The sequence below is a fragment of the Phacochoerus africanus genome, chromosome 11, assembly GCF_016906955.1.
Source record: "Phacochoerus africanus isolate WHEZ1 chromosome 11, ROS_Pafr_v1, whole genome shotgun sequence".
NCBI classification, from domain to species: Eukaryota; Metazoa; Chordata; class Mammalia; order Artiodactyla; family Suidae; genus Phacochoerus; species Phacochoerus africanus.
The window spans coordinates 115,748,975-115,767,973 of NC_062554.1; the positions used below are offsets into that span (position 1 = coordinate 115,748,975).

The window sequence follows — 18,999 nt, forward strand, 5'->3', positions numbered from 1 at the left end:
GGCGGTAAACAAAGTAACCTAATTAGAAAGAGAAAAAGAAGGAATCTGGGGGGATTTTTGTCATGGATTGGAAAACTTACCATGGTTACAAGGTCCTGTGTTCTTTAGCCTACTTGTCTATCTCTCTGTCAGAGAGATCTGAGCAGATTGTTTAATATGCGGTTCTTTTTTGTCTTTTATAAATATTTTAGCTCAAATATTTCTCTTTCAAGAGAGTCCTTTCCTATCACCTTACGTAAAGTTCTCCATATACTCCTTACAGCTACTCCTTGTTACATTAATATGCCTCATTTTCCTCATACCTATAGAAGGATTTGAGATTACCTTATTTGCTTCCTTCCTTGCTTCCTCGCGTGATGTAAGCTTCGGGAGAGGAGGCAACTTGTTTGCCTTATTCATTCGTGTAACTACAGTGTGGAGTGCGGTGATTGTTAGTCATATAAGGGACATGTTCAGTTAAAATTAGTTGTGTGAATATTTGAATTTCTGGAAATGATAGAGAATGTTGAGTTTCCTTGGTGTAAATTAGAGATGTATCCAGAAAACAAATCACACTGTATTTGATTACTAACTAAAACATTGTTTGCTGCGTGAAGGCAATGTGAACGCTTTACTTACCTAGGCCCCCCCTCTTTTTTGCTTCCTATAGAGAAATGGTAGTGTGTCGGGAAAAGAAAAGATATGTGGCTTAGGGTGTTGAATTCTGTATTAATCAGTCAACTTCAGTGACACAAAAAATATTTTAAGATACAGTGCTTAGTCTTGAGGAGGTAATTTTTTGCAGACATGTAGATTTATTATAAAGTAATTTCATTGAATGCGTTTTTGTGTGTGTGGATTTGTAGATACTTCCGGTATCATGCTTAATTCCTCTCTATATTAAAAAGAACAGAAACAGTATTTTTAGGAGAAATACAAAGAGCACCAAACAGTAATAAATCCTTTTAGCTGAGATGTGGGCGGGTTTGTGTTGTTTTTCAGGGAACAATATGGTTCTTTTAGACTGGAAACGTAGGGTGAAAAGAGTACATTTCCATTGTGTGGCCTAGTCCAAGAAGGTCGCCTCCCTAACTTTGAGATAATTACCCAGTCAGCAGAATTCTTCTTCGCATGAACCATTTATTAAAGGCCAGAGATTGATGAGGTGCTTAATAGTTCATGTTTTTATTCACTAGTTTTTGTTCTTCATTCTTGTGGTTTTGACCAGGTGGATGTGGGAAGAGAAGTTTGTAGAACTGAAATGGAGGTCAGAGCTTCGTCACAGAAGGTTAGTGGGTCATCGGATTCTGTGACTACACCGAACAGTGAAGAATTTGTTTTGGTTCCTCAGCATGCAGATGACACTTCTACAAAAGATGATGAAAAACCAGAACTGAAGGTATCTTTTTCTATTCTACAAATTATATTATTTTAAATGATTGTTTTTATTTCTTAACAAGGTGAAACTTATCTCAGATGTATAATATCTAAAGGTTTTTCTCAAGTGCTGACTGGATCAATGTTTGATTTATCCAGAGGTTAATGATTTGGTTTGTGTGTTTTAAAACATTTTTGCTTTTGTTTATCTTTTACTTTAGAATTCAGAAAAAAGGGCATAAGTGGGAAAAAAGTAGAGAAAGGATAAATGGCACGTTAAACTTAATGTTTAAATCTTATATAAATTTATTTGGATATTTTTGTCTCTTTTACTGCTGGTTTTTGAAAGTTAACTGTTTATTTATTATTATTTTTTTCCTGTTTTTTGCTTTCTAAGGCTACATCTATGGCATGTGGAGGTTCCCAGGCTAGGCTAGGGGTGGAATCAGAGTTGCAGCTGCTGGCCTACTCCACAGCCACAGCAACACAGGATCTGAGCTGCGTCTGTGACCTACATCACAGCTCACGGCAACACCAGATCCTTAACCCAGTGAGTGAGGCCAGGGATCGAAAGCACATCCTCATGGATACTAGTTGGGTTTGTTACTGCTGAGGCACAATGGGAATTCCTTAAAGTTAATTATATAAATGCATAGTTATGTATTATTTTCACATCAGAGACTTTTCTTTATGATTTTTGTGTTTCAAATCATCTGGTAGGTAACATTAAGTATGTGATTTAACACTTGTATGAGTATTTTTAAGTATATGTTTTATAATTTTATCAGTTGAGTTTTTCTTTGGATGTGGTCCTTTTCCTTGTTCATTTTTATGTTGTTTTTCCTAACTCAAAAAAAAAACCAAGCAAATCCAGGTATACATGTATGAGAATTGTATAACCACACTTTAGTAATAGGAAGAGAGAAAATAGTAAAAAATGCTACATGTTATTTATGACTTTTATTTAATATTAATTGTGGCGTAAAATTTGTTAATATATTAATATAATAAAATATCTAATACAACTATAAAATCAGATTATTAAGTACTCATATTATGTTGATATATAGTTTTTCAATTTTATTAAAATAATGGATTTCTTTAGCTTTATTCAAATATCTATATTTAAATAAACAACTACTTAAATTTCTGTAATTCTGTATTTTTGCATTAATGTGTTTAATTTAAGGCATTTATTTACTTAGGCTTTGTGTCTCACTTGCTTTTAAGAAAAGATGAGTCAAATGTAAGGAAATTAGCAATACTCCTTGGAAGCCAGTTAGCAAAGTCTGTAAAAAAATCAGGAATATGTTTATGCAATGATAGCAAAAAATATGACCTTTTAAATGATATCCACACTACATAATATCTGTTTAAACTTATCCATTTTCTTCTTTAAAACACATAAATTTAGAATTGCCTGGTTTTTAGAATGTGTTGCTAAAAAACAAGAAAAAAAAGGAAATCTCTGTAAATAAGATCTTAGGTCTTTAGATCTGATATAGTTGGAAATACCTAGAGTGTTTCTTTTTTTTTTTTTAATCCTTTTTTGTTTTTTAGGGCTGAACCTGTGGCATATGGAGGTTCCCAGGCTAGGAGTTGAATCGGAGCTATAGCTGCCGGCTTACGCCACAGTCACAGCAATGCCTGAACTGAGCCACATCTGCGACCTTCACTGCAGCTCATGGCAATGTGAGATCCTTAACCCACTGAGCAAGGCCAGGGATCGAACCTGCAACCTCATGCTTCCTAGTTGGATTCACTTCCACTGAGCCACGATGGGAACTCCAGCCTGGAGTGTTTCTGAAGAATCCTTTTCTGAAACTGATAATCCTCAAATTTAGTTGATTTTATAACTCAGGATTTTGTATTATATCTAAAGAAATTAAATACAATTGTATAAATTCTTTGTATTCAGTAACTATATTTAAATTTAAATATTTAGATTGTTTAAATTTCTTCTAGAAATGAAATATTTTCATTAAGTTTCAGAACCATATTATGATTGGAACATTGTCTTGCTTTGTCTGTAGATAGTTTCTAATGGTGATGAGCAGTTGGAAAAAGCCATGGAAGAGATTTTGAGAGATTCTGAGAAAGGGCAAAGTAGCCTTCTTGTTGATTGTCCAAGTTCCAGTGAGATTTCAGACCATTCATTTGGAGATGTTTCAGCCAGCCAACCAAATAAGCCATCTCTTCAGTTAATTTTGGATCCATCGAATACAGGTACTATGTTGAACTCTTAACAGGCTGCAAGAGAAATGGGATAAAGTGATAAGGACAATTTTAAGATGTAAATTAAATTAAATAAACCCAATTTTATTAAGTTTATTTTCTAAGATCAAGGTGGCGAGCTTTTCAGTTCTGGTCAAGATTTCCCACTTTGGTTCTTCTTAGGTTTCTGTATGTATCTCTACCCGTAAAATCAGTGTGTTCTTTGAGAACTGAGACTGTATCTGGATCTTCATTTTTACCCCTAGTTCTTGGCATATAGTAGGCCCTCTATGATTGAACAAATGAATAAATTCTTAGATGTCAAAGAATAGTGTAATTGACACATTCTTTCATATGGTGTTCCTTTTTACTCAGTTTGACTACAGTTACTGTGAATTATAATTTGTGAAAATTCTAAATAAAATAGTATATCAACTATATCAGTATAATAATACTGTAAAAGTGTTTATTACAGTGTAATAAATAATACATGCACGAATGAGTAGGATTTAGAGTAGGAATACTGGCTTATAAGTCAAAATGGTTTTGGATGCAAGATAAGCCAAACCAAATCCAGTCCAACTCCTACTTCAGCTAGTTTAAACACTAGAGGTATGGTTTGATCTGGGCTCTGGTAGTATTGCTTTGTAAACTACTCAGTTTTGATCTTCTCCATGTCGTCTTTCTCAAGTGGCTTCCTTTAAGGTCACAAAGTAGTTGGCAGCAGAAATTGATAAGTAAGGCAAGGTAATTTGTTTATGCCTGGTGACAGAGAGAAAGTCTCTGATCTTTTACTCATTGAACAAAAGTTGTGAACTTTAATTGGACCAACTGAACCATTTTTCTGGTGGTCAGGGGAATGAGAGGAGTGCTATGAACTGCTAGGATAGGCCTTGGTTATATGCAAATTCCTCAATAAGTCACTCTGACAGAAGAGATGAGATTATCTCGATTGATTTAAGGCACTCACGATCCATTTCTGAATGCTGGTGTAGGGTAAGTATAGGTATAGGCCAGAATGCTACACAATGGGGCCGTGATGGCTCTACCTTACCCTATACTCAAGATTTATTCCTAGTGAATCAAATATTTAGATGTGAAAAATATAACTTGTATTTTTATATAGATTTTATATAGAGTTGAAAAAAGGCCTATAGGGAGAAAATAGCCTGTTTTTGTGATTACACAAAATGCCAAAGGAAAAAAGTTGCATTTTAATACGTAAAAGCTTAAATCTTCTGAATGAGAAAGGTACCATAATAAATATGGTCAAATAACAGACTAGGAGAAGATATTTGCAATGTGTTGGGAATCCCCAAATGTTCCCACTAGTTCAGTGATTCACTATAGAGACTCATAGGTCTCAGTGCCTATTCATATTCATGGCCAGATTTATGTTCAAGGGGGCCTAAGAGAGATATATATATATCTTATGTGTGTGTGTACACATAAGATTGGGAATAAGGCTTATAAAATATTAATTCTTCTAGTTCTTGATTGAGGGAGCATGAAAGATTATATTATTCATTATGCTTTACTTTATCTTTTGAATTTCTTAAATCCCTAGCCCTCCCCCCAAACCCAGAGCATATTGATATCAATATTCATATAGTTGAGTTATTTTTTGGTTAATAGATTAATCAAAAGGAAGAAACACCTTTTTCTTCTAATATATATCTGATGGGTTGTTGGAAGCAATTATCCTTTAAACAGTGGATTAGATTATATTCTTATTTCTGAGCATATCTGATAGGGACTATGTATAACATACCTTTTTGTGTTCTCATTACACTAAAAGAGTTTTTAAAATGATCTTTCCCTGAAGGTCTCAGTTGATAAGAATTTCCTTTGCTTTACAAGTACATTTTTAGCATTCTTTTCTGGTTATATATTGTTTACTTTTCATTTTCAATAAAGAACATGTGTTTTGTGTTCTCCCCCAAATTTGTATGTTGAATTCCTAGCCCTCAAGGTGATAGTATTAGGAAGCGGGGCCTTTGGGAGGTGATGAGGTCATGAGGGCAAAAGCCCTCCTAATTGGGATTAGTGTCCTTCTAAAAGAGACTCCAAAGAGCTAACTTGTCCCTTCTGCAATGGTGAGGATGCAGTGAAAAGATACTGTCCAGAAAGTGGCTCTTACCAGACACTGAATCTGCCAGAGCCTTGATCTTGGGCTTCCAGAGCTGTGAGAAATGAATGATGTTTAAATACCATACTCAGTCGTGGTGTTTTGTTACATAAGAGCCTGAAAGAACTAAGACAAGACATTTCAGCTGCCTCTTCGTAATTGCAATCAACACAGTTTTTGATAACAGAATTGTTAACTCTCAATTGAAAATGATGCATAACTCAATGGTCAGGAACAGTCTGGAAAGTATATAGATTTAAGCGGACTAAAATGAATATTAAAGGTATGTAGTTTGCCAATAATAAAATTAGGTAGATAAGCGTTTTTGTTTAAACATCATGATAACTTGTTGGTTTTTGTTTTTTGCTGATCTTGTGTCCTGATTACTTGGATTCAGCTCTACAGGGAAGCTTTGCTAAATTATTGCAATGTACTAAAATACTATTTGGGTACATTCTTGAGTTTTCTCTCTCATGTCCTTTGTTGTTCTCCACCTTTTTCTGCTGAGGAAGGGATGATGGAATTAAAAAAGTATGACTTAAATAGGACTGAATTTATATTTAGGGGGATGTGAATTTCTTACATTGGTGTGTGATTTTACTGGATCTAAAAGCGTTGCCTTGCTAAAAATATGTTATTTGCCTGCTTAACTAAGGATCTTCACTAGTCATAGGGAGTTTTGTCTACAGGAAAGCCGTAATTATGCAGCGTTTCATTGTGGATGGGATAGGGTCTAGGTAGTGCCTGGGATGATGTGTGTTTGCCATTAATAAGTTGCTTAAAGGACCACTAGCTCTAGAAAAGTTTATTAATTTAGTGATTAATTCATTTGATATTATATCAAGGGTCGAGTCTTTTAGACACTGTTATAAGTGCTGGGAACAAAAAGAGGATAGAACAGTTCCTTCCTTGAAGAGCTGATACTCTCTATAATAGGATAAACTTCATTTTGCTTGTGATTCATTCTATTTTACACTTTTCATAGAGGTTAAGACATGGTATCTGGAGTTCAGACCTGGATTTGGACACAGGCTCTTTCTGTAGTTTGGGCAAGTTATTCAACTTCTCTAGTGCTCAGTTTTCCTGTTTTTAAAATAGAATCTGTCTCCTAGGGATTTAGAGGATTAAATGACATCACCTACATTAAGCATTTTGTAAAATGCCTGGCTTTTGGTACTTAGAGAGTATGTACCAAATGAAATGCTTGTCATCATCATCATCATCTGTTTTGGAAATCTTGAACACCCAAATAAAATCACATAAAATTTTAGTTCTAAGGCCAATAATTACAACATATCTGTAATGGGCATGAGGCAAGACATAAACCCTTTATCTCCATTGAAGCACCTAATTCCTGGATTTCTTTGGAGCATTTTTCTTTGCATTGTTGATTTCTTTGAGTGCTTTAAAAGATGTTCTTTTTTATGGCTGAGTAGTATTCCATTGTGTATACATACCTCATCTTCCTAATCCAGTCATCTGTCGATGGACATTTAGGTTGTTTCCATGTCTTGGCTATTGTGAATAGTGCTGCAGTGAACATGTGGGTGCATGTGTCTTTTTTAAGGAAAGTTTTGTCCGGATATATGCCCAAGAGTGGGACTGCTGGGTCACATGGTGCCATCTGCAGCAACATGGATGGAACTAGAGACTCTCATACTGAGTGAAATAAGTAAGAAAGAGAAAGACAAATACCATATGATATCACTTATAACTGGAATCTAATATACAGCACAAATGAATGTTTCCACAGAAAAGAAAATCATAGACTTGGAGAATAGACTTGTGGTTGCCCAGGGGAAGAGGGAGGGAGTAGGAGGGATCAAGAGCTTGGGGTTAACGGATGCAAACTATTGCTCTTGGAATGGATTTACAATGAGATCCTGCTGTGTAGCATCGAGAACTATGTCTAGATACTTAACATTGCAGCACAACAATGGGAGGAAAAATATGTATACATGTATGTGTAACCTGGCCCCCATGCTGTACAGTGGAAAAAAAATAAGTAAATAAAAATTAAAAAAAAAAAGATGTTATTCTTTGGTCTTTTCTTCTCCATAGTTTCTGATGAGAAATCTGAAGTCATTTGAATCATTTATTATTCCTTTTTTTGTAACATGCTATTTTTCTGTCTTCTTTATATATTTAAAGAGATATTTTTGTTTTCCAGGAGTTTGATTATATGAGTGTGTTTTTCTTTAAATTTATCTTTGTTGGTGTTCACTGAGATTCTTGGATCTGTAAATTTATATCTTTTATGAAATTTGGGAAGTTTTCAGACAGTATTTTTAGGAGTATTTTTTTGTACAGTGATCTTTTTTCTCGTATTTTCCTGTGACTCAGACAACAAAAGTATTAGGTATTTTCCTATTGTTATACAATTCCTAAGCCTCTCATTGTATTCCAGCCTTTTTCTCTCTCTTCTTCAGTTTAGATATTTTTTGTTGACCTATGTTCCAGTTTACTAACCCTCTGCTCTATTATCTCAATTCCTTTGAGCTGTCTAGTGAATTTTTAGTTTTAGATATTCTATTTTTCTGTTCTTAAATTTATCTTGGTCCTTTTTGCGCTTTCTGTTTCTCTGCTGTGGATTAATATTTTTCATTCATTTCAGGTGTATTCACCTTTATATTATAGAGCATGGTTATAATACCAATTTTAAAGTCTTTGATTGTTACAGTAACTGCATCATTTTGGGATTGGTATCTGTTGATTGCTTTTCCCTTGAGAACTGGGCACCTTTTTCTATTTTTGTTTTTGTTTGTTAGTTGAGTAATTGAATTATTTTCCAGACCTTCTGAATCTTTTGAGATTCTGTTTCCAAATAAAATTCTCTGAAGAATGTTGATTTTGTTTTAGCACTTCCAGTTGGTTACATACAGACTGCAAATTCTATCCTGCTTTCTACTTTCATAGTTGTTCAGTTCCAAAACCTTTTATACTTCCTTATTCTATACATGTACAGCATGGTGGTGAACCCAAGGCTCGTGTTAGTTCATACAAAAAAATTAGGAGGTTACCTTCTCCAGCTCTCCTCCTCCTCCTCAGCATTACCTCCATACTCTCTGGCTTCTTAGGGCCCATTTTCCCTTCTTCTAAGTAGAAGACAGATTTCTCACTTAGAGTTTTGTTCCTTTGTGCTGTCTTGTGGCCTTGTATGACTGGAGTCAACTTTAGGACACAGTGGTGAGAGAAAAGAAAGAAAAAATAACAGAGGTTTCCTTTTTCTTTTTGAATCACAAGAGCCAGGTCTCTTTGCTTGGGTGCTCTAGCCATTGAGACAGGTTCTTTTCTTTGAATTTTAGATGCTTGTGGCACTCCGTTCCCATGCTCCTATAACGCCCTCTGCCACCCGCCCCAAGCTGTGGCTCAGCTCCATCACTGGGGCTGGCCTGGTGGTAGAACTGGAAGAGGGGAGAGAGAGAGGGAAAGAAAGAGAGAAAAAGAAAGAGGGAAGAAGAGTATTGTAATTCCTCAGTCTCTGGTTTACAGGGACTCGGTTTTCTCTCCTTTGGCCAGAAAGATTGGATTTCTCTAACATTTTTCTTGCTCACTGCATAGTTCTGCAACTTGGGCTGCAGATATAAGGATGAAAAAATATAAAAGGAAATTCAACATTACTGGTAGTTCTTCAAGTTTTGATTTTAGTCTCCAATCTGTTATTTTTTTTTAAATTATCTTCAGGTAGTTACTTTTAATATTCTGCCTATTGTTTTCAGTTAACAGAGAGAAGCTAATGCAGACTTGTTGCTTCAACTTGACTGGTTCAGTTTGAGTATTTTCAGTTCTGCTAGTTTTTGCTTCAGCTATTTGGAAGCTCTGGTATTGGGGCGTAAGCACTTTTGAAATTATGTTTTCTTGATAAATTGACCCTTTTATCATTTGGAATGTCTCTTTTTCTCCTATTACTATTCATTGTTTTGAAGTATGGTTTTTCTGACATTAATATAGCCATTCTGGCTTTCTTATAGCATTTGCATGATATATCTATTTTTCTCCTTTGTTTGTTTCTTTCTTTCTCTTTTCTTTTCCTTTGTTTCTTCTTTTTCTTTTTTTACTTTGAACCTATTTGTGTCTTTTTATTTAAAATGAGTGTTTCTTATACATAGCATATAGATGAGTTTTGCTTTTTAAAATCTAGTTTGATGTACTGTCTTTAATTGGTATATTTAGACCAGGAATCACCAAACTACTTCTTATAGGCCACATCCTGCCCACTACTTGTTTTCAGTATGGTTTGCAAGGTAAGCATTTTTTTTTACATTTACAAAGGATTGAAAACAAGTCAAAAAAGACAGTGTTCTTTTCTGGTACGTGAACGTTATATGAAATTCAGATTTTAGTGTGCGTAAGTTGTTTTGAATTTTGTAAAAACAGTTTTTGTGGAAAGCTGTTTTCTCTTTTTACATAAATACTTGCCTAATATCCCAGATTTTTTTCTCTTGGCCCACAGAGCTAAGAGAAAATTCTTATGTAATTAGATCTAAGTGTACCTACTCTCTTGCTGTTTATTTTTTCTTTGTCCCCCCCCCCCACTTTTTTTCTCTTCCTCCTGTTTACTTTCATTCCTTTGGATTTTTTTTTTGTCTTTGGTTGTTGTAGTTGTTGTTGTTATTGTTGTTGTTGTTGTTGTTATTGTTGTTGTTGTTGTTGTTGTTGTTGCTATTTCTTGGGCTGCTCTCGCGGCATATGGAGGTTCCCAGGCTAGGGGTCGAATCGGAGCTGTAGCCACCGGCCTACGCCAGAACCACAGCAACGCAGGATCCGAGCCGCGTCTGCAACCTACACCACAGCTCACGGCAACGCCGGATCGTTAACCCACTGAGCAAGGGCAGGGACCGAACCCTCAACCTCATGGTTCCTAGTCGGATTCGTTAACCACTGTGCCACGACGGGAACTCCCCCTTTGGATTTTTGTGTGTGTGTGTGTGTCATTTTAGGGCTGCACCTGTGGCATGTGGAGGTTCCCAGGCTAGGGGTTGAGTCAGAGCTGTAGCTGCCAGCCTACGCCATAGCCACAGCAACACCAGATCTGAGCCACGCCTGCGACCTCCACCACAGCTTATGGCAACACTGGATCCTCAGCTCACTGAGCAAGGCCAGGGGGTCGAACCCACGTCCTCATGGATACTAGTTGGGTTTGTTAACCATTGAGCCACGATGGAAACTCCTGGATTATTTTTTAATATCCCATTTTATTTCCATTACCGGCATATTAATTACATAATTTTGTTTTATTATTTTAGTAGTTGCTCTGGGGTTTATAACCCATGGCTGTTTTATACCATTTCATATATATTGTGAGGATCTTCCAGTTCCTCCCTTGCAGACTTTATGCCTTTGTCATCATTCATTTTGCTTGGACATATGTTATGCATTATACAGAGTATTAATTTTTTGCTTTAAATAGCCTGTTGTATTTTTTAAAAATTAAATGGCAGGGAAAAAAGTTTTTCTCATATTTATAACTTTTGGTGCTCTTCATTTTCCCTCTAGTCTCATTTTCCTTTATCCCAAGGAACTTCTTTAACATTCTTCTTTTCTTCTGCAAGTTAGAATTAGCTGTTAATTCCACCCAGGGAATATTTCATTTCAGATCTTGGACTTTTCTGCTTCAGAATTTCTTTTGGTTCTTTTTTTCTGTCTTTCATTTTTCTCATTCTTTTGATGGGTATCTTTTTTTAATTCCTCTGTCACATTTATAATAGTTACTTTAAAGACCTTGTCTACTAATTTTGTCACCTCTCTCTTGTGGACCCATTTATGTACTTTTTTGTATTTGATGTATACAGAGTTTCATGAATCTCTGAGTTAACACAGATTTGTAAAATACTTATTTCTTCAAAAAGCTTTTTCTCCACCTTTTCCTCTTTTGTAGAACTCCAGTTACACATAAATTTAGACCATTGAACTGTTTGTTGTTGTTGTTGTTGTTTTGTCTTTTTGCCTTTTCTAGGGCTGCTCCTGCGGTATATGGAGATTCCCAGGCTAGGGGTCTAATTGGAGCCGCAGCCACCGGCCTACGCCAGCGCCGCAGCAACACCGGATCCAAGCTGCCTCTCAACCTACACCACAGCTCATGGCAATGCCGGATCCTTAACCCACTGAGCAAGGCCAGGGATCGAACCCGTGACCTCATGGTTCCTAGTCGAATTCGTTAACTACTGAGCCACGACGGGAACTCCTCATTGAACTGTTTGATCTCCCATGTTCATGAGTCACTGAGGCATGATTTTAGCATAGGATCTTGCAAATAATTGTTGTTGCATAAGTAGTTGCTAAATTAACAAAAATGCATTATATGTGTGTGTGCGTGTATGTGTATTCTAAATGTGTTAGCATTCAGCCTTAAACTGTGTTTGTAGTTTTTTATTTATCCCTTTTGAAATATAATACATTGAACTGAATCAGAAGGTGAAAAATCATAGTCCGTGATTGAAGAACATGGTAGATGAAGTACTTAGTAAAGTAGGTGGTGAGGTTGCATGATTTAATATAATTTTTGGAGCTGGAATGGGGGGGGTTGGGAATGGCTCTTGTGAACTATTTATTAATATACTGTAAGTGCAGTCCTGGTAATGAGAATTACAGCATGCTGCAAGGATCTAGTTAGGGTGAGATAGGCATGCTTCATTTTGTGCAGCATGGATATAGGTAAATGGGGAGGAGTTGGAGACTGGCTGAATGTAGATTTTCAGGTGGGAATGGGGAGAGTGGCAAGGGGGGAGCTTTATATAGTATCTGATATGTGCAGATAAATACTCTAATCGCAGTTGGGACTTTGCTGCATATACACTGTGCTTAGAATTAAAGTGTTTTTTTTTTTTTTTTTGTCTCTTTTTTGCTATTCCTTTGGGCTGCTCCCGCAGCATATGGAGGTTCCCAGGCTAGGGGTCGAATCGGAGCTGTAGCCATTGGCCTACGCCAGAGCCACAGCAACGCAGAATCCGAGCTGCATCTGTAACCTACACCACAGCTCACGGCAACGCCGGATCCTTAACCCACTGAGCAAGGGCAGGGATCGAACCCGCAACCTCATGGTTCCTAGTCGGATTCATTAACCACTGCGCCATGACAGGAACTCCTAAAGTGTTTTTTTTTTTTTTTTTTAAAGAAACTCATTGGTGGGGAGAGGAGAATTGGGGGAAGCAATCATAGGATGATTAAAATAATGATTAATTTGAGGAAAAATTTTTCATTGAAATACTTGCATAGTTTGTAGAAACCAGCAAGCCAGGAAACAGCAAAATAAGGAGCTTGACCTCCGTTGGTCTTGGTATGACATGGAACATCTTAACGTTGTTGACTTTTGCTTAGGAAGTTAGGCTGCTTAATAAATTTGCTGCCATGCAGGCTCTTTACCAGAGAAATTTTCAATTAACTTTAGTTTTATTTAATTCTCTTTATTTTTAGGCAGATTGACACTGTCTTTAGTTCCCTTTCCTTTCTACTGTTTTATATAATTTGAACTCCATCTTTGATTTTTTAAAATACAGAGCTTGGAGTTTTTTTCATTTTATTCTAAGGAAGTGTAGCTAAGATAATACTTTAAGAGATTCGTAGTACATAGTGGCTGATTCCAGAACTCTAAGTTAAGGTGTAGGATAAACATAAAAGAAATGAAAACAAAGAGAGACTTAAACTTTACTTGCAATTTTTCATTTGTTTTTGGGAAATAGGTGAACTTACACTGTGAAGTTTTGTTTTAACTTTTGAGTGTTTCTTTTTTTCCTTCAGAAATTACACCCAGACCATCTTCTCCAAGTGGAATACCTGAAGAAGATAGTGTTTTATTTAACAAACTGACCTACTTAGGTTGTATGAAAGTTTCCTCCCCACGTAATGAAGTGGAGGCTTTACGGGCAATGGCAACTATGAAATCTTCCAGTCAGTACCCCTTTCCGGTTACCCTGTATGTGCCAAATGTTCCAGAAGGCTCTGTGAGGTAAGTTCTAATACCTTTTTATTATTTTATTTTTTTTGCTTTTTAGGGCCACAGCCATGGCGTATGGAGGTTCCCAGGCTAGGGGTCAAATCAGACTAGATCCAACGCCAGATCCAAGCTGTGTCAGTGGCCTGCGCTGCAGCACAGGGCAATGCCAGATCCTTAACCCACTGAGTGAGGCTAGGGATCAAACCTGCGTCCTTATGGATGCTAGTCAGATTCGTTTCCACTGAGCCATGATGGAAACTCTGCTCTAATACTTTTTAACCCTCCTTAGATACCTGTGAAGTTTTTTTGGGTAGCGGTGATGATATTTTATCATAAATGAGGGCTAGGACTTGGTGTGAATTCACTTTCACTCTGTAGATGTGCAAAGTAAAAATGTTTAGGTATAGACTATATTCCTTATGTGCAAGGGGCATTTGTAAAATTATGCTTAAATTGCTCTAGTGGAACTATGAATGTAAAAATACCTGTCATTTGTGTTTCACCTTGTCATGTAACAATGGTTTAAAAAACTAGAACAATCTCTAGATTTCTAAGCTCTTTACTGCAGACTGGAAAGAAGCAAAATAGCTTTTTTTTCATATGCTTCACTTGGAATAATATTTAATGTCATCTGAATTTTGAATTTCTTTAAATGTGAAACAGGTAATCTTATTTTCCTACATTCAGCCTTCCAGTAGTCTTCCATCACACTTGTATTTATATTCAAAATCCTTACCTTGTCCGGTCCTGGTGATCTGCTTTGACCTAATCTTCCCTTTCCCTCTCTCCTTCCCTCCCTCTTTTGCTCTCTCCTCCTTTCACTACACTTACTTCATTCATTCACTACTTTCCAGTCATAGTAGCCTCTTTATTCTTTCTCAGATGCAGTCATGAATCCTGCCTCAGGGCCTATCAGTCAGGATTCTTACCTCAGGGCTTTTTGTATAGTCTCTTTAATTTGCCTAAAGAAGCTTTCCTAGCTTTTTTCCAGTTTTCACTTCTTTCCAGTTTCACCTCAAGAAACCTTTTATCAAAAGAAGCCTCTTTTTTTTTTTTCTTGTTTTTCTCAATAGGATTTATTTTTTAGAGTGGTTTTAGGTTCGTAGCAAAATTGAGCAGAAAGTACAGAGATTTCCTGTGTCCCAAGTGTGCACCTGCGGTCTCATCCAAACACAGACTTCCCTCCCCATCAACATTTCCCTTCCACTTGTTACACTTGGTACATTTGTTGCAACTGATGAACCTATGTTGACATAATAATTTTCCAAAGTCCATAGTTTACGTTAGGGTTCACTCTTGGCGTTGTACATCCTGTGGATTTGGACAAATGTATAAGGACGTGGATCCATCATTACAGTATCGTACAGAGTACTTTCACTGTCCTAACAATCCTGCCTTCTGCCATGTTCGTCTGTCCCTCCCCCTTATTCATCTGTCCCTCTCCCCTCCAACCTCTAGCATCCACTGATCTTTTTACTCTTTCCGAAGTTTCGCCTTTCCCAGGATGTTATATATTTGACATTTTGTAATAAATAGCCTTTTTCAGATTGACTTCTTTTACTTAATAATAGGCATTTAAGGTTCCTACATGGTTTTTTGTTGTTGTTGTGTGCTGAATAATATGTTATTGTCTGGATGTGCTAGTTTGTTTATCCATTCGCCTATGGAAGGACATCTTGATTGCATCTAAGTTTCAGTCATTATGAATAACATTTCTGTAGACATCTGTGTGCAGGGTTTAGTGTAGACATAAAATTTTCACTCATTTGAATAAATACCAAGGAGTATAATTGCTAGATCATATAGTATGAGTATATTTAGTTTTGTAAGAAACTGCCAAACTATCAAAAAAAACCTCCTTTGATACTATCATAACTTATCTTTCTCTCTTTTAACTGAGCTTTTTTAAAAATAGCATTTTCCCTTGACTTGATATTATGTTTATTCACTTACTTGTTTATTACTGCCTGTCTTCTTCACTAGACTATAAGTTCCATGGGAGGAGGTTATTAGTATTTTTTTCTGCTTACAGCTTCAGTGTCTAAATAGTATCTGGTCCAAAAACGGTATTTAGTAAATATTTGCCGAATAAACAAATAATTGAAACAGGTCTAGGGAATTAGGTTGAATGTGTCTTGAACCAGTAATACTCCCTGAAGGCTGATTTTATCTGTTTTCAAACCCCTTCTGATTTATCTCATTCTCTAAAGTTTAGAATGCGAGAAAAATTTTAAGTACCAAAATAACAGCAAAATAAATTTACGGTTTTGGCGAAAGTGCTTTGAATTTTTGGGGAAAGGGTTTTGTAGATGTATTGTTTGTATATCTCTTAAAAATGTCAAAATGACTTTTAATGTTACCTGTTTAGTTTCAGAGCAACAAATATATCTTGACAAAGACTTAATGGTTTTGACTTGACTTTCTATTCCTAGTGGGTTCCCCTTCAGTTTCACAATTTGAGATCTTGAGAGGTGGTCTTGAGTTTTTTGATCAGTCTAGGTTAGGATTTGTATAGAAGAAGTCCGAGAGGTATTTGCTCCAAAATTACTTCTTTAAAATTCCCTTATTAAGTTCATCTTTGGAACCACTCTGACCTTTTTTAGGGTAAAAGAACAATGGTTGAACAATGACCTGGGGCTTGTATGAACTTATGGGTGCTGCTTTTTTTTAATTAATTTTTTTTTTTTTTAAGGGCTGCAGCATGTGGATGTTCCTAGGCTAGGGATCAAATTGGAGCTGCAGCTGCCGGCCTACCACAGCCACAGCAACATGGGATCCGAGCCATGTCTGCAACCTATACCACAGCTCATGGCAATGCCAGATCCTTATCCCACTGAGCGGGGCCAGGATTGAACCTGTATCCTCATGGATGCTAGTTGGGTTTGTTACTGCTGAGCCACAGTGGGAACTCCCTCAGGTGTTGCTTTAAATAGAAATGAATTCTCCAAGGATGGTCTATGCTATTTTTTTACTGACATTCCTTTTGCCGTAATAGAACAAGACTAGCATTTTGGGATGGGTGACATTGACTTTACCTGGCAGTGTATACTTGGCTTTGAGAGTAAATGAATTGGATCGTGGGACACAAAAATGAAGTAATTGTCAAAAGAAGGTGAAGAATTTGTGTTTGTGTTTATAGCAGAAATATTAAGATAATGTTTTCCTGCAATATTGATTCTAGTTTATTTTTGTGATTTTAAGATAGTTATGTTTATGTGTTACTAGAATAGTAAAATGCTTGCTTTTGTTCTTTGATAGTTAATATTTTATCTCATTTTCATCACTGTTCTGCAGAATCATAGACCAATCCAACAATGTGGAGATAGCGTCTTTTCCAATTTATAAGGTGTTATTCTGTGCACGTGGACATGATGGGACAGCAGAGAGCAATTGCTTTGCATTTACAGAGAGTTCCCATGGTTCAGAAGAATTCCAAATACATGTTTTCTCCTGTGAAATTAAAGAGGCAGTAAGTATAACAGATTGTAGCAATTTACTATTGAGATGAATTAGGGTAATGTTTTTGAACCCTAATTTCACTGTCATATAATTTAATATGTATAATCATATACCATATTACATAAATTTGGAGTATCTTTCTAAAGCGAAAGTTAATATTTGTAGTGGCATAGAACTGAATACGGAAAGCTAAATTCAGTAACTCTGTGCACTAAAGTAGTACTCTCAGCTTTACAGATATAGGAGAAAAAATCCCATTTGATGGGCTGCTCTCCCACACCACCATAGTAGTAATTGCTCAGGCTTAGAAGGAAGAATAACTTTGCACCTCTTTTATTGTTTTGCCCAAGTTGGTTGGTCCATGTGACTTGATTGATTGATCGATTAACTGCACCCGTGGCATGTGGAAATTCCTGGGCCAGGGATTGAACCTGCACCACAGTAGTGACCCAGGCTGCTGCAGTGACAACGCTGGATGCTTAACCCGTTGAGCAACAAGAGAACTTTGGTCCCTGTGACTTTCAATAACAATGTCTGTTTCTCTGCTGGGCCTTTCACTTAGATATTGCACTAAGGTGGTTCCATAGATCTCTGTGATTTTTACTGGTGGTCATTGTTATGTGTGTTCATTCGAAGATTTGCTTTTGCTCTATAGGACTGGTTTAATTATAAATACAAATACTCACATACAGCAGGGGTATCAACTAGTAGTCTTTAAAGATGCCAGTGAGCTCCTCTTCATAATTATTAGATGAGTTTATTACTAGACTCAAGAAGTAGTACAGAATCAAATGGCTGTTACATACACGGGGAAATTGCCTTCTATATCTACTGAATTCTCCCCAAATTAAAAGTAAGTTGCACTTTTAGAACTTTAAGTACTTACACAACCATTTCAAAGGCTTTAATAAATGGGTTTGGATGGGCAAGGCCTTGAGTGTGTTTGCTTTTGGAAATGTAAATTGTCAGTGGAAGATATTGAAAGCAGCATTTATTCTGTTTTCTCTTTACCCTGAAACCAATGAACCATTGTATTAACAGTGGTTCTGAGAGTTTATTTCTGGCTATAAAATAAGAACATATAATATATAAATACATATACTGACTACTTGGTCAGGTGTGCAGTAGATAGGAGTGAATGAGTACGAGTGAGTCTGGCTCATAGGAGGCAGTGAATATAAATATGTTGTAAGAATGTGTGTGTGTGTTTGTGAATTAGGGTGTCTATTTCTGATCCTTACAACTCCACTACAGAGGTGGGGAAGCAGATGGTAGAGTCCTGGCGTTTCATGTTGGCAACCATCATTTAACATACCTGTATGAATTCTGGATAATTGGTGCTCAACAGTAAGAAAATGAGCTTTGAAGAATTGGAGAACCCACTGCTTGGAGAGGCAGAAACACTGCTGCAGAAGGAAATTGAAAGGGACCTGGTTGCAAGCATTTTTCATAACTGTGATGGTATGAAACTTTCTTTTGAATTATAATAGCCACTTGTTTATGGGTGGGGGAAATTTTATCATTTTGAGAGCTTTAACAGTGTAAGCAGGGGAATTCTCCTCCTGACCATTTTGAATACAATATTAAATAATATTGATTGTATTTCTAGAAAGTATACTTAGTACACTGCAGGTTGTGAGAAAGTGATGTCCATGTATTATTTAATTTTGGGGGTAAATTTTTCAAAGTGTTACATTCTGGGACATTGGTGGTAAAATTCATTGTTTGAAGGAAAAAATATATGACAATTGTCATTCAGCTTTATTATGAGAGGTTATTTCTAAATGAAAAATAACCCGGTATAAATATAGGACTTACGCCAGGCACTGTGCTCAGCATTTACGTGATACTCATAACATCCCCCTAAACTAGATAGTACCTATTTAGACTAGTGATCTTATGCTTCTCT

General features: G+C 36.4%; 1 protein-coding gene across 5 annotated transcripts in view; it reads left to right on the plus strand.

The window, feature by feature from the left end:
* Positions 1–18,999, plus strand: part of RABGAP1L (RAB GTPase activating protein 1 like) — a 651,588-nt gene that overhangs the window by 67,007 nt on the left and 565,582 nt on the right. For 4 of the 5 annotated variants that reach the window (XM_047753890.1, XM_047753891.1, XM_047753893.1 and 1 more), the window contains exons 2-5: positions 1,208–1,378; positions 3,390–3,582; positions 13,436–13,643; positions 16,926–17,100. In XM_047753890.1, coding sequence (XP_047609846.1) covers positions 1,241–1,378; positions 3,390–3,582; positions 13,436–13,643; positions 16,926–17,100 — 714 coding nt within the window. In that variant the 5' untranslated portion in view covers positions 1,208–1,240. Of the gene's footprint in view, positions 1–1,207; positions 1,379–3,389; positions 3,583–13,435; positions 13,644–16,626; positions 16,744–16,925; positions 17,101–18,999 lie in introns of those variants that run through there. The other variant, XM_047753894.1, reaches the window with a different exon arrangement.